At 41.8% G+C, this 14,253-nt stretch overlaps 1 protein-coding gene across 2 annotated transcripts in view; it reads right to left on the bottom strand.

Moving 5' to 3' along the window:
* PLRG1 (pleiotropic regulator 1) overlaps window positions 1-1,417 on the bottom strand; it is a 29,115-nt gene extending 27,698 nt beyond the window's left edge. The window contains exon 1 of one of the 2 annotated variants that reach the window (XM_036764873.1): window positions 1,301-1,417. In XM_036764873.1, coding sequence (XP_036620768.1) covers window positions 1,301-1,309 — 9 coding nt within the window. In that variant the 5' untranslated portion in view covers window positions 1,310-1,417. Of the gene's footprint in view, window positions 1-716; window positions 1,253-1,300 lie in introns of those variants that run through there. The other variant, XM_036764874.1, reaches the window with a different exon arrangement.
* Between the last annotated feature and the right edge of the window lie 12,836 nt (window positions 1,418-14,253).

Genomic DNA, 14,253 nt, shown 5'->3' with positions numbered 1-14,253 from the left:
AATATTCCAGAGGTTAAAGTTTAATCATATACCTAAGAACCACAGCAAGTGACACCAGATGGTACAGAATTTGTTGTACTTCACAAATACGGTATAAGCTGTAGAACCATGAAACTCTAAGGACCACTTCACGAAATTCTATCGCAAGCCTATTTTGCCACAAATGAAAAAAATCTTGTGTGACCGCTCATTGGCAGGCCCTATAAATTAAATCCCTTCTCACATTCATTTTGTTACTAGAACAGTGACTACATACAGCACATCACAAACAACAAGGTATCAGTGTCCCCAGCACTAGTGATAGAAGACTGCAAGGAGAAGGAAAGGTAATCGGTCTTCCCTCAAAAACGGCCTCTCTGGGTAGGAGCTCTGCACTGCGGTTTCCAGGAATGAGCCTATTATATAAAGACTCTCCTGGATCAGGGAAGTCAATCCAGCTGCCTTTACAGCTGCCAGTAATTCATTTATCGCCTGGGTGGGGGGAAGAGAGGGAGACTGTCAACCTAGCCCCCTTTATACTCACTAAGCAGGTGCTAGTAATACACCTACGCTATGGACAGAGGAGATTTGCAGCTATTTCACACCGAAGCTCGGTAACCAGGGGTGGCAGAGACTAGACAGAGGGATGGAGCGATGCATTGACATTTCCTACAAAAGGGGCGACCCCTTACAAGCGAACCTCCCGCAGCAGCACCACGATCGCTGACGCCACTCACCATGCCCACCTGCACACGAGCGAAGGGGCTGAGACCTCGGAGGAGGAGGAAAAGAGGCGACTGCCCCCGAGCAGGGGAGGTCGGGTTAGGAGAGCAGAGGGATGAAGGCAGGGGGCAAGGGTGTGCGGGCGTGGCAGGGGTCACAAGCGGATCCCCGCAGGCCCGCGATCACAGAGGGAGAGAGGCATCTTCCAGAGAGTAGGACAGGAAAGTGCGACTGGGGTCGGCCTTAGGTCGCAGCGCCGCCTCGCAGCACCCAACAGAAGCCATGCCCCGGGAGAGATGGGGTATGCAGGAGCCCCGCGGGCTCATGCCCCGCGCTTGGGGGGGGGGGGGGGGGGTCTCGCGGAGCTGCGCATGCCCACTCCTCTAGCCCCGCGGGCTCCCCTCCTCCTTCCCACCCAGAAGCGCAGGGGGCGGGCCTAGGTCACGGCCTCCTCTCACTTTGGGATCAAACCGCCGCTCCCAGACCGGCTGAGCGAGCACCGGCGGCGGACAAACGGCCGCCCGAAGCCTCAGCTGCCGAGCGGACCCCCGCGCGCCCAGAGGCCGGCTGCTCTTTCTCACGCGCACCCGTCACTCACCTCCACCATGACGCCGACCACGTCGCCCGCCCAGCGAACGGAGAAAGGAGGTCCCGAGGTCCAGATAGAGCTCCCGCCGCCACCGCTACGCAGCTGCTTCCGGAGTTCGGAGGCGCCGGCGCCGGATGTGACGTAAGGGGAGCGCATGCCCATTGAGTGGCGACGTGGTTTTTGCTGCGCATATGCAGGCTCCGGAAGGCGATGGATTGACAAGCGCTTCCAAGATTGTCGACTAACCGGCAGTTGGAGGAAGGCAATGGTGGCTTCATCTAATGGACTATGCATTTTCCTTAGAGGCAATAGAGTGACCTGGACAGACTGCTGGGCTTGCAGACAGGAACTCCTAGTTCCGAATCCTGTTTCTGAGAACTATCTGAGCCTCAGTTTCCTCAACTGTAAAATGAGGAGGTTGGACTCGATGGCTCTGAGGTCCCTTCCAGCTCCAAAAATATGACCCTGTGAAACCCACCTCATAGCATGGGCAAGGCACATTACCTCTCTCTGTGCCTGGTTTCCTCGTTTGTAAAATGGGCATAACGCTACTTCAGAATCAGACGTGAACCTTTGCCTTCATCCTAACCTTAAAAAAATGGGGGGCGGGGCGTTTGCATCAGAGTTTGGTCCCTTTTGCCCATGTTGTCGTAGCCCTAGAGTTGTAGTCAGAAGATTCCTAGTTCCCTGCAGTTTCATTTCGCTGGACCTCAGTTTCATCGTTTGTAAAATTTGGATACTCTGGGTTTAGGAGTCATATATGATCAATAAAGTGCCATTAGTCATCTTTGAAAACTTAAGGAGGATAGCAGCGGTACTGCCAAATGGAGATGTGGATCCTTAAATCTTATGACCCAGCAAGTAAGCAAGAACCGCCGCGCACTTCCATCTCCCAGCCGCTTTTCTTCATTTGCCTGTAGAATGCCTGCTTTGCCTCTTTTGCAATTCTGTCCTCTTTTTTTCTCAACCTACCTAAGCTATCATAAAGTAAACCAGACATTTATGTAGTCTAATAATTGCTGAAATAGGTGAAACCAAAAGAACAATGTTCCCTAAGTGCAAATTAGTGCTTGCCATTAAGAGATGACATTGTAGAAATTGTGTTGAAGACCTGAGTTTAAATCTTGCATTTACAATGTAATTCCTTTGTGACCTTAAGTCTCAACGTGACATAGCCTTTGTAGTTTCAACGTTATATCACTCCTTACGATGTCCTTGCCTTACGTGCCCTAATTTTGAGGGGGGAAATCCTGTTTTAAAAAGGGATTCATGAAATATTCACATTTATTGAAGTCATAGGATCATGCAAGAACTGGAAAGGATCTAAGATATCAATTAGTCTAATCCCCACCTTTTATGGATAAAGAGACGAAGGTCCAAACAGATTAAGTGACTTATCCCAGGCCACATAGTATGTACAGAGCCATCCTGGTGTGGAGTTTTTGCTGGTTTCTCAAATTCCGTGCCAGGGGAGCACAAGCACTGTCAGGTTCTACCAGACTGCCAAAGCTTTGACTGCCGACCAGAGATGAACTGTTTGTCATCTTAGAACCAACCTGGTCATGTTCAGAGAAATTTATCAGATGTTTGAACACCTGATGATGCTTTTTTGTTTCGTTGGTTTCTGCCTGTTTTAATGGTTTGCGAACTGCATCAATGGTGAAAGTACGCAAATAAAATCATAGATCTTTGAAATATTGAGATTTGATTTAACAGAGGCATTTGCTTTAATACCTACCTTGTAGTAAAATATTCCCTTGAATCACCCTGCTTTCTCTACCTTCCCTTTCCCCTTTTTGGTTCTATCTCATTTACACACCTCTATGCCCTTCTCTCCTAAGGCCTTCTCTCTTTTCCTGCTCTCTTAGCTATCTTGATATAAAGGTGATAAGAATAAAAGAGGCATCACAGAGAGTCTAAGTGGCATAATGACTGTCTGCTTCTTTTGTGTCTGCAAATACTCCATTCATTGAGGTTCATTTCTTTTGTTTTTAACCATTACATTCTTTGCAAATTTTCAGATACAGGGCGGAAACATTTTAGTATTGTTTTTGTATACCCTTCCAAAGAATTTTAGAGGATCCTTGTAGCTCCTCTTTCTATTTATAAGCCATAACTGAAAGGAGGAAAAGAGAAAGGAAGGTGGGAAATTGATGAGAAATCCAATGCAGACTAGAAAGAGAAGAGAGGTGGGGTAAAGATGGAAATGGAACATCAGCAAAAAAAAAACCTGTAACCCTTAAATTAGTAGAAACCAAAGTCACTTTTACCTCTATGATTTTTATGATTCTGAGGTACTACCACATTCTTCAATATTCAACTATGCTCCAATACACTCGTAGATCCCTTTGTGGCTCAATAATCATTTATTAAGCCTTTACTATATGCCAGGCATTGTGCCAAGTCCTGGGAATAAAGAATGGTAATCTCTGCCTTCAAGGAGCTTCCATTCTAATGAAGGAGACAACATGCATAGAACTTTATACACAGATCGACAATGTAAATGGAAGGTAGTCTCAAAGGGGAAGTACTAACATTGGAGGGTGGAAACTAGAAAAGACCTCTTATAGAAGGTGTGGTTTGAGCTACAATCTCCATCTACCTAGAAACCCAAGACTTTACATTCTTGGTGCTCAGTATAGGTCTGCCCTCATCCAACTACTATCCCTTGCTGTCCAATTCTGCTTGCCTCACCACCACCCCCCCCCTTTTTTTTTTAACAGAGGAGGAAACTCATGGCCAAGGTCACACATTTAGTCAGTATCAAAACTGGGCCTATGACACAAGTATTGTGACTTGAAGCTTTTCATAATCTCACTTCCTAATACCTTTCCAGGCTTCTTACACCCTGCTCCCTTCCATACACTCTGCAATCCAGCGGTACTGTTTGCTGTTTGTTCCTCTACCAAGACATTCCATATCTCAACACCAGGTAGTTTCACTGACTCCCCCAGTGATACCAATCAGTAATTAAAGATCTTTCCTGCCCTTTCAATAGGCCTCAGGTGGGGCCAACAAAGGGAGGCTTAATTAGAGGCAGGCCCACATCTTTGTGATACCAATTAGTGATTAAAAACCTTTCCCACCCACCCAATAGACTTCAGGTGGGGCCAATTAAGGGAAGCTTGATTGGAGGTGTGCTTGTAGGCAGGCCTACTCTCTTTACTTACTAGACACTAAGCCTCAGGCCCACACCTTTTGCTTTTTGGGCACGAAACCCTCAGGCCATAAAAAGAGTACATACACCCAGAAGGTAGCCATTGAGAACTGAGAATTCAGAAGTCAGAAGCAAGAATTCAGAATCCAGCACAAGGAGGAGAAATAAGAACTCCGAGATGACAGAGCTGCAGAAAGAGTGTGGAGCAGAGAGTGAAGTGGAAATGAGGGAGCTTCACAGAACAGAGAACTGAGGCGGGAGAGAATGCAGGCAAGCAGACAGTTGGGATTCGTGAGTGTTTATGGGGAGGCCCCAGCAGGGAGGAAAGTTGCAGGATGTCTTGATTCCTTGCTATAATACTGTGTTATAATTTCCTTGTTGCTAAATTGAGGTTGGCTTACTGGTTTTGGAATATAATTACTGCTATATCAAATTGGAGTTATTGGTCTTAGGATTTGATCCTCTGGTATCTAAATAAATGTTATATTTCCTCTGCCTTTACCTGGAGAGTTTTTCATACTTTGCTGTTCTGAGCCATACAGATATGTTCATGGTCATCCTCGAGGTCATGAATCTTGCCTTACTGATACACTCCCATGCCTGGAATTCTCAAATCCAGGCTGTGACACTAGTTAGAAATTTACTAGCTATGTGACTGTGTGCAAGTGCCCACCCACCTGAGATTCAGCTTCATTATCGGTAAACAAGAATATTAATACTTGTACCACTGAACTCACAGGATTGTGAGGAAAGCAGCCTAAAGTACTGTATCAGTGCAGGGTATCATTTAACTAGAGACAACATGGAACAGTGGAAAGAATGTTAAATTAAGGCAGGGGTTCTAAGTACAAATCCTGTCTCACTCATTACTTATATCTGACCCTGGATTAGGCAAGATGATCTCCGAGGTGACTTCCACAAAGAGAGCTTCTATAAATATTTTAGAATATGTAGATTCTTTAGGGCTGTACTTTAAACCCAATGTAATTCAATCCCATTCCTAATAGGACTGGTATGGGCCCATAACCAATTAACACTGGCTAAAGATAAAAATATCCTAAGAAGGGACAACTACCATATTAAGTAATGTATGTTAAGGTTATGTTTATATTTTTTTATCCACGGGATTATAGTATTTATTGAAAATCCATATTTTGCCTTGGAGCATGAAGCTCAGTTTTGCTGGGTAGGTGGTTCTTGGTTTTAATCCTAGCTCCACTGACCTCTAGAACATCATATTCCAAAGCCCTTCGATCCCTTAATATAGAAGCTGGTAGATCTTGTGGTATCCTGATTGTGTTTCCACAATACTCAAATTGTTTCTTTCTGGCTGCTTGCATTATTTACTCCTTGATCTGGGAGCTCTGGAATTTGGTGACAATATTCCTAGGAGTTTTCTTTTTGAAGAGGTGATCTGTTGATTCTTTCAATTTCTATTTTACCCTCCGACTCTAGAATATCAGGGCAGTTTTCCTTGATAATTTCTTGAAAGATGATCTCTAGGCTCTTTTTTTGATCATGGCTTTCAGGTAGTCCAATCATTTTTAAATTATCTCTCCTGGATCTATTTTCCAGGTCAGTGGTTTTTCCAATGAGATATTTCACATTGTCTTCCATTTTTCATTCCTTTGCTTCTGTTTTATAATATCTTGATTTCTCATAAAGTCACTAGCTTCCACTTGCTCCAATCTAATTTTTAAGGTAGTATTTTCTTCAGTAGTCTTTTGGACCTCCTTTTCCATTTGGCTAATTCTGCCTTTCAAGGCATTCTTCTCCTCATTAGCTTTTTGGAGCTCTTTTGCCACTTGGGTTAGTCTATTTTTTAAGGTGTTGTTTTCTTCAGTATTTTTTGGGTCTCCTTTAGCCAGTCATTGACTTGTTTTTCATGGTTTTCTCCCATCACTCTCATTTCTCTTCCCAATTTTTCCTCTACTTCTCTAACTTGCTTTTCCAAATCCTTTTTGAGCTCTTCCATGGCCTGAGACCAGTTCATGTTTTTCTTGGAGGCTTGTGATGTAGGCTGTTTGACCTTGTTGACTTCTGGCAGTATGTTTTGGTCTTCTTTGTCACCAAAGAAAGATTCCAAAATCTGAGTCTGAATCTGAGACCGTTTTCGCCTCCTGGCCATGTTTCCAGCCACCTTACTTGACCCTTGAGTTTTTCATCAGGGTATGACTGCTTGTAGAATAGGGAGTACTTTGTCCCAAGCTTGAGGGGTTGCGCTGTTGTTTTCAGAGCTATTTCTACACAGCAAGCTCTGCCACAGCAGCGCTCCTCCTTCCCCAAGAACTGCCAACCCAGACTGGACTCAGATCTAAGCTGGCTCTGCACTCCCGCTCTGATCCTGCCACTTAATTCCTCCCACCAGGTGGGCCTGGTGCCAGAAGCAATTACAGCAGTAGTCCTCAGAGCTGTACCACCTCTGCTGCCCCAGGGCTGTGGCCAAACCTGAACTCTTTTCACTCTGACCCAGCAGCTTCTCCCACTAACCTTCTCTGTTGTCTTTGGTGTTTGTGGGTTGAGAAGTCTGGTAACTGCCACAGTTCACTGATTCAGGGTGCTAGGGACTCTTCCACCTGGCTCCCCATCTGGTTTTGTCCAGGCCCGGCTCACGCTGAGCTCTGCTCTGCTCACCTCCCAGCTCCGTGGCATAGACCTTATCCCATGACCATCCAGGCTGTCCTGGGCTGGAGCCCTGTTTCCCTCTGGTATTTCATGAGTTCTGCAGTTCTAGAATTTGTTCAGAGCCATTTTTATAGGTGTTTGGAGGGACCTGGGTGGGCAGCTCATGCAAGTCCCTGCTTTCCAGCTGCCATGTTGGCTCTGCCTCCCCAATTAATATCTTAATATACTGTACTATAATATTTATATTTTATATGTACATATATAGATGTCTATATGTAAAATCTGAGTTGATCGGTACATCTAACGAACTCTCTGTGTGTTTGTGTGTGTGTATATGAAACAGACAAGAAACATGGGAAGTAATAGAACATGAATATAAAATCATGGTTTAGTCCTCTAAGAAGTATCAGGAGTGCTAATGCTCAGAATGAGCTAATGTCTGGTGAGGAAAGATGAATCAAAATTTTGGCAAGCTTTATTGGAGCAAAGAGGGAGAACCAAAGAGGGATTGGACTGTTACTTGGGAAAACGAGATAATGATAACTTATAATACAGCTGTTCGGTGCTTGTTTTGCTTCTGTTTTCTCTGTCATGAATACTCTTTGGAGTGGAAAGGATGAAACAAAAATGGCTTTTAGGAAATTGATTACAAAAATAAGGAGGGAGCTGACAAGAAAAAAACCTAACTGTCTTTGATGAATTCAAATCACCTAGCTCATATGGAATGTATCGAAGTGTGTATAGTGCATAGAGTCTGGGATTATTCTCTAAACACCCACTATCACTAGTGAGTTGGGTACCTATAGCTATCTTTGCTAATCTGATAGGCATGGGGTAAAACATCAGAGTTGCTTTAATTTGCATTTCACTAATTATTAGCAATTAGCATCTTTCACATGATTGTTGAGATCTTGGATTTCAGGCAGAGAATAGTCTGTAAACAAGTCTGATTTTGATTCCTGTCAAAATTCTAGAACATCGAGGGGTGGTTGGTAAAAAGGACGTAGTAATCAAAAAGAGAAACCTTATCAAGAAGAGGGTCCTGACAGACTAAACTTATTTTAATTTTTAACAGGGTTATTAAACTTATAGATCAGGGGAATGCTATAGATATAGCTTAACTAGATTTTTCAAAAGAATTTGACCAAGTTTTATGCCATTCTTGTGGAAAAGATGGAGAGATACCAGACAATATCAAGATTAGGTATATTTCGAGCCAACTGAACAAGCAGACCTGAAGCATAGTCACTGTTACTTGCATATCAGCTTGAAAGGAGGTATCTAGTGGAAGGCCTCAGGGATTAGTATTTGACTTGGTTAAAGGCAGAAATGGCATTCTTACCAAATTTGTAGATAACGCAAAGATAGGAGGAATAGCTTACACGCTGAATGACAGTCTGTCCTGTTAATGTTGATCATTAATCCCATTAACAGGTCTCAGGTGAAGCTAATTAAGGGAAGCTTGATTAGGAGAGGCTTGTTTGTATGAAGGCCCAAACCCTTTTGCTAATTAGGTCACGAGGGTTGTGAAGCCCTAAGACTCTAAAAAAGAGCATATATACATACATACATACATACATGTGCGTATATGTGTGTGTGTGTATACGTATACCCTGAGGGTAGCCATTAAGCTCTCAGAACTGCAGGAAGAGAGGATGCAGGCAAGTAGAGAACCAGGATTTGTGAGTGAGTGTTTATGGGAAGGCACCCGCAGAGGGGAAAGTTGCAGGATAGCTTGGCTCCTGGCTGCGATATTGTGTTTTAATTTCCTTGCTGTTATGATGAAGTGGACTTACTGGTTTTAGGATACAATTGCTGCTATGTCAAATTGGAATTATTGGTTTTGGGATTTGATCCTTCGGCGTCTGAATAAATGTTTTACTTCTGCAGAGTTTCTTATATTCTGCGATACAGAACTAGCTATACAGACATATTCATGGTCACTATTGATATTGTGACACTTGCCTTACAGATACACAGACTTAAAATTCAGAAAGGTCTTGATAGTCTAAAACATTTGGTTAAATAACATGAAAAGTCATTTAACAGAGATATACATAAATCTTACATAGGTTCAAAAAGTCAACTTCATAAATATTAGGGAGGCAGGATTGGAAATTTATCTGAAAAAGAGCTGGGGGTTTTAGTGGACGGCAAGCTCAAGATAAGTAAAAAGTATGAGACAGTAGCCAAGAAAGTGAATGTGATCTTCAGCTGAACTAAACAAGGCATGATGCCCAAGAATAAGGAGTTGAGAGTTTTGCTCTACTATGTGCTATTGATACTATTTCTGGAGTGTTATGTACAGTCCTGGATGACCTGTTTCAGGAAGGGCATCAATAAGCCAGAGAGTGTACAGAGGAGAGCAGCCCCAAAAGTTGTGAAGTGCTTTGAATTCATGCCATACGATTATCTGTTGAACAGAGTAGGTTTGGTCTGCTGAAGAGAAAATTTGAGAAGGACAAGATTATTAATTATTTAATAATTAACAATTTAATTAATTAATTATTTGAAGGATTTTCCTTGTAAAAGAGGGATTAGATTTGTTCTGCTTGGCTGTACAGAGTAAAGCTAGTAGTGGTAAGTGGAGGTTTCAAAAAGACAAATTCAGGCATTAAAAAACGAAAGCAAACAAAAAAATAAAAAGAACCTTCCTAACAACTAGTACTATTAAAAAGTGGAATGGACTGCCTTCTAGAGTGATGGATTCCTCTTCACTGCATCTTTATGCAAAGGATAGATGACTCCCTTTGGGGTGTTTTGTAGAAGGAACTTTTGATTCCCAAAGACAGGTTGGAGCTGGCTTTGGCTATCCCAGCTCTGATTGTTGTTTGTCTTTTCTTCCTGAAGAGGACCATGACATCAGGAAGGTGATGCCATGAATTGCAAATGAATTGGATTTAAGTGAGGGAGGGCTGTGCAAAGTGACCACCCTCACTGTCTCCTCCAGAGCCCTCTGGGTCCAGTGGCAAGATATAGGTCAGGACAACTGGAGATGGCCCCAGATGCAGTGGCCTTTCCCAGGTCTCAGTTTGACTGAGGCAATGCCCATTCAGTAATTAAGACCAGGTAAGAAAAGAGGTAAAGAATGTCCTCTTTTACCTAGTCAAAAAAAGTCAATCTGGCAAGGAAAGACTCTCAGGGTTTCTGGCCAAAATAGAAACAATAGCTATTTATATTCACTCTGAGCCAATCAGGGCCCAAACAATGACCACTAAGTGGGGCTTGGCCTAGGACCCATTGTTGGCCAATCATTGAGTCAGAGTGATTTGGGTTTAAGGTATGGTCCTTAAGAAAGAAATCTAGCCCCTAAAAACTCCAAGATGGGTTTCAGGGATCAAAATTTACATTCTTTTGAGCAAAGCACCCACAAGTAAGGGTATGATGCCCTATATGGACAGAAGAAGAGGAGGAAGGGAGAGAAGGGAGGGAGAGAAGGAAGGAAGTGAGGCAGGGAAGGAGGGAGGAAGGAAGGAAGGAAGGAAAGAAGGGTGTTGCCCAAATGAAACTGGCCAGTTGGGTCCCCAGTGGGGCAGCTCCTATTACTCACAGGTTGTTGTTTGTCCTTCATTCTTGAAAAGGACCATGACATCAGGAAAGTGACGCCATGACTGGCAAATGAGTTGCATTTAAGTGAGGGAGGCCTGTGCAAAGTCACCAGCTTCACTGTCTCCTCCAGAGACTTCTGGGTCAAGTGGAAAGATATAGATCAGGACAACTGGAGATGCCACCCCACCTTCCCTTCCCACCCACCCCTCCCCCTAGCTCTGATATTCTGGGATCCCAAACCACCTTTTTCCATAGCTGTAGTCTTCTGTTTTCGAATTTGACCAGTGGGTGTCACTGTAACTATTCACAAGCTCACTCCGAGAATTCCCCTTAGGGCCAGTATGATCAATGTTTTATTAAAATAATACCAAAGTCTAGGTAAAGGGAAGAGTGAAAACTGTTCAAGTCAGTGAAACTTTTATCTGAACTAAACTAGTCAGTTCCACCACTATGAATTTCCCTTTATTCTCAAAAATTCTTATGGTACTTTGGTTTTAGGCAGTGGTAGTGACAGAAAACTACCTGAATATTTGTTTCAGTGCTATTTTCTTCAGTATTTCCTCAAGGAGTGTTTGCTTTTTTATGTGGAACTTCATATTGTTAAGGGACTCCTTGAACTTGTGTTCTTGAGTTGCCATATTTTCTAGACACACTGGCTCTGATCATGTCAAGAATGAAGCCTGCACTAAGCTGATATAGTTTGTTGTTTGCACTCCAAGCTGGACTCCCTATGTGTCCTTGGGAGTCAATCTTCTTATACACAGTCAAGGTCACAGAATATAATGAAAAGAGCACTGGACAGGACCTCAGGGCTCTTGTCCTGATCTTTGCCAGTGGCCCCTTGTGCAGCCTTCAGGAAGTCAGGTCACCTCCATAAGCCTAAGGTTTCTCAGCTGTAGAAGGAGGGATTGGATTTAATGCTAATATCCCTTTAGACTAGTCTTAAAATCATCTCATAGCATAAAGATGCTGACTACTACTGTCTCTTTTTCCCTAGGATCTTCCTATTTTATACAATTTTAATTCACGGTTTAGGGAAGGAGGCCAAGTAACTTTGAAAAAAAAATCACATCTTTATTTTTACTAACCTCTAATTAATACTTAGCATTTCCTTCAATTATTAATTTTTTTAAAAATTAAATCACTATTCCGAAGACGAGATCATAAGTTTCATCAGACTGCCAAAAGGATCCACAACACAAAATAGGTTAAGAATCTCTGGTTTAACCTAGCCTTTGAGTATTATAATACCTCATATTGCTTTTTAAATTTACTTGGCACAATATTTCATCCTACCCACTTATCTCCAGCCAGGAATTCCTGCTCTGAAATTCTTACTGATACAGGATAGCTGATAGGATAAAATATAAATTCCTTACCATGGCATTTAAGGCCTCCTATGATCCCTCGGCCTAGCTTTCTCTTCTTAGCTCATACTACTTCATGTGGTTTGCATTCCAGTCAAATTGTGCCATTTTCTGTTCCCCCAACTCACTATTTTTAGTGTTGTTTTCCCTTTGTTCCAAAATTGTTTTGCTCCTCAGTCCTGTGGAGTATTTTGAAATTCATGTTTTTAGATTAGGTGGTGGGACCTAGTGGAATGAGCATGGGAAGAGGAATTATGCACCTTGGGTTCCACACCGATATGGCCATTTAGTAGCTAAGTAACCTTGACCCTTTGGTCTTAGACTCTTCACTTGTCAATACAAGAGCTAGATCATATGACCTCTAAGGTTTCTCACAGCTCAATAATTCTGCAAATAATAAAATGATAGTATTTAAAATTTCTCCCAGATCTTGAATCCATTTGGTGCTCTTTTAAAAAAGAAAATATAAATATTTTCCTGCAAAATGTCACAGGATGAAATTATGGTAAACTGCACTGAGAAAAGGATATTCAATGAATAATTGAATGCCTTACATTTTCTGAGGGTAGATCACTGTGACAATCTAATGTATGTAATAGTTTTCTCATTTAATATGGTTTTTCCAGGTGCTTAATGAAAACTCATTAGAGTTCTAACATAATTCATAGTTCGTCCTTCTAAGATTACTAGCCTTGTTGAAGTATGAAAAATGAATCCTTAGTATTTTGGCAGTCACTAATGACATCTTCAATTTAGCCTAAGAATTATTAGGGAAGGTTACTTATAAGAGAACACACTTCTGGCTTTTAAAATCATTGTAAAAGTATATTAAAACACTATATTGCTATTTTCAGAAAAACTTAAATATTTCAAGATGAATTCTGTACATTAAAAAATATTGTTTCCAAAATGCTGAACACTAATTTTTAAATAAAAATAAAGCAAAAAGTTAAGCTCTAGTAATCAAGGTAATATTAGCTGACATTGAAATTTAAGATAAAACATCTTTGCTATATTTCAAGTGCCTTCTAAAAATAAAACTTCAATTCATTGTAAGCACCCATTGTAAGCACCCACTGTATATTTAGTCAACAAGCATTTCTACAGAACTTGCCATGTGTAGGTATGATACTAATCACTGAAAATGAAAAGAAGGATAAAAGCAGTCCCTTCCCTCAAAGAACTACACTAATGGGGGAGACAACAAATAAATCACAAAGTATATACAGGATATATACAGAGTAAAGGGAAGGTAGTCTCAGAAGAGGAGACACTTGCAGGTGGATGACCCACTAGAAAGGGCTTTGTCCAGAAACTCTGATAGGAGCTCAATCTTGAAGGAAGCCAGGGAAGCCAAGAGGCAGAGATGAGGAAGGAAGGCATTCTGGCAATCATCAAGGATTTTTTTTTAAGCTCCTACTATGTGCCAGGCACTGTTCTAAGCACTGGGGATGCCAGAAAGGCAAAAGAAGGAAGTAGTATGCAGTAAGAGCAAAATTGTTTTAAGATCAACTTTGAACACATAGTCATTTTGACTATTATAAATACCCAAATTAACTACAAAGGACATATGAAGAATGATACCATCTGCATGCAGAGAAAAAACTGATAGATGAATAGAATGGTTTTACATACATACATACACACATATTTGTGTCTAATGGTAGCCATCTCTCAGGTGGGAGCTGGAGGGAGGGAAGAAAAAAGAGGGAAAAAGAGTTACATAATAACTTTATTATATATTTAAAAGGAATAGAAAGTTGTACATAATAGATTTTGAGTTTCACGTACAATCCTCTTTTTTTCCTATTCTACTATGTTATGAAAATTCTCCCTTTATTTCTTAATTTCAGACCAAAATAAATACAATTTTTAAAAAAGAAAGGTAAAAAGTCTCTGCTGTCATGGAACTCACAGTCTAAAAGGGGAGACAACATGAAAAGAACTATATAAAAACAAAATATGTATGTGATAAATATAGATTTTCAAAAAAAAAAAAGGGAAGGGAACAGCCAGTGCCAAGGCAGGGGAACAAGAGGTCTTGTGTGAAGAATACCAAGTGGGCCGCTGGTGTAGTTAGATTGCGGGAGGGGAGAGGGAAGGTGGAGGAGCCTAAAAGGTTAGAAGATTGGAAAGGAAGAAGGGGCCAGGTTGTGTATAGGCTTAAATATCAGTTTATATTTGATCCTGGAGGCAATGGGAAGCCACTAGAGTTTAGTGGGGGGAGAAAAGAGAGAGGGCATAGGGTGATATGTCAGAACTGC

Source organism: Trichosurus vulpecula, chromosome 6 (assembly GCF_011100635.1).
Source record: "Trichosurus vulpecula isolate mTriVul1 chromosome 6, mTriVul1.pri, whole genome shotgun sequence".
In the NCBI taxonomy this organism is placed as follows: Eukaryota; Metazoa; Chordata; class Mammalia; order Diprotodontia; family Phalangeridae; genus Trichosurus; species Trichosurus vulpecula.
Note: the sequence above shows the minus strand (reverse complement) of the source record. Positions and strands in the feature narration are given on the sequence as shown.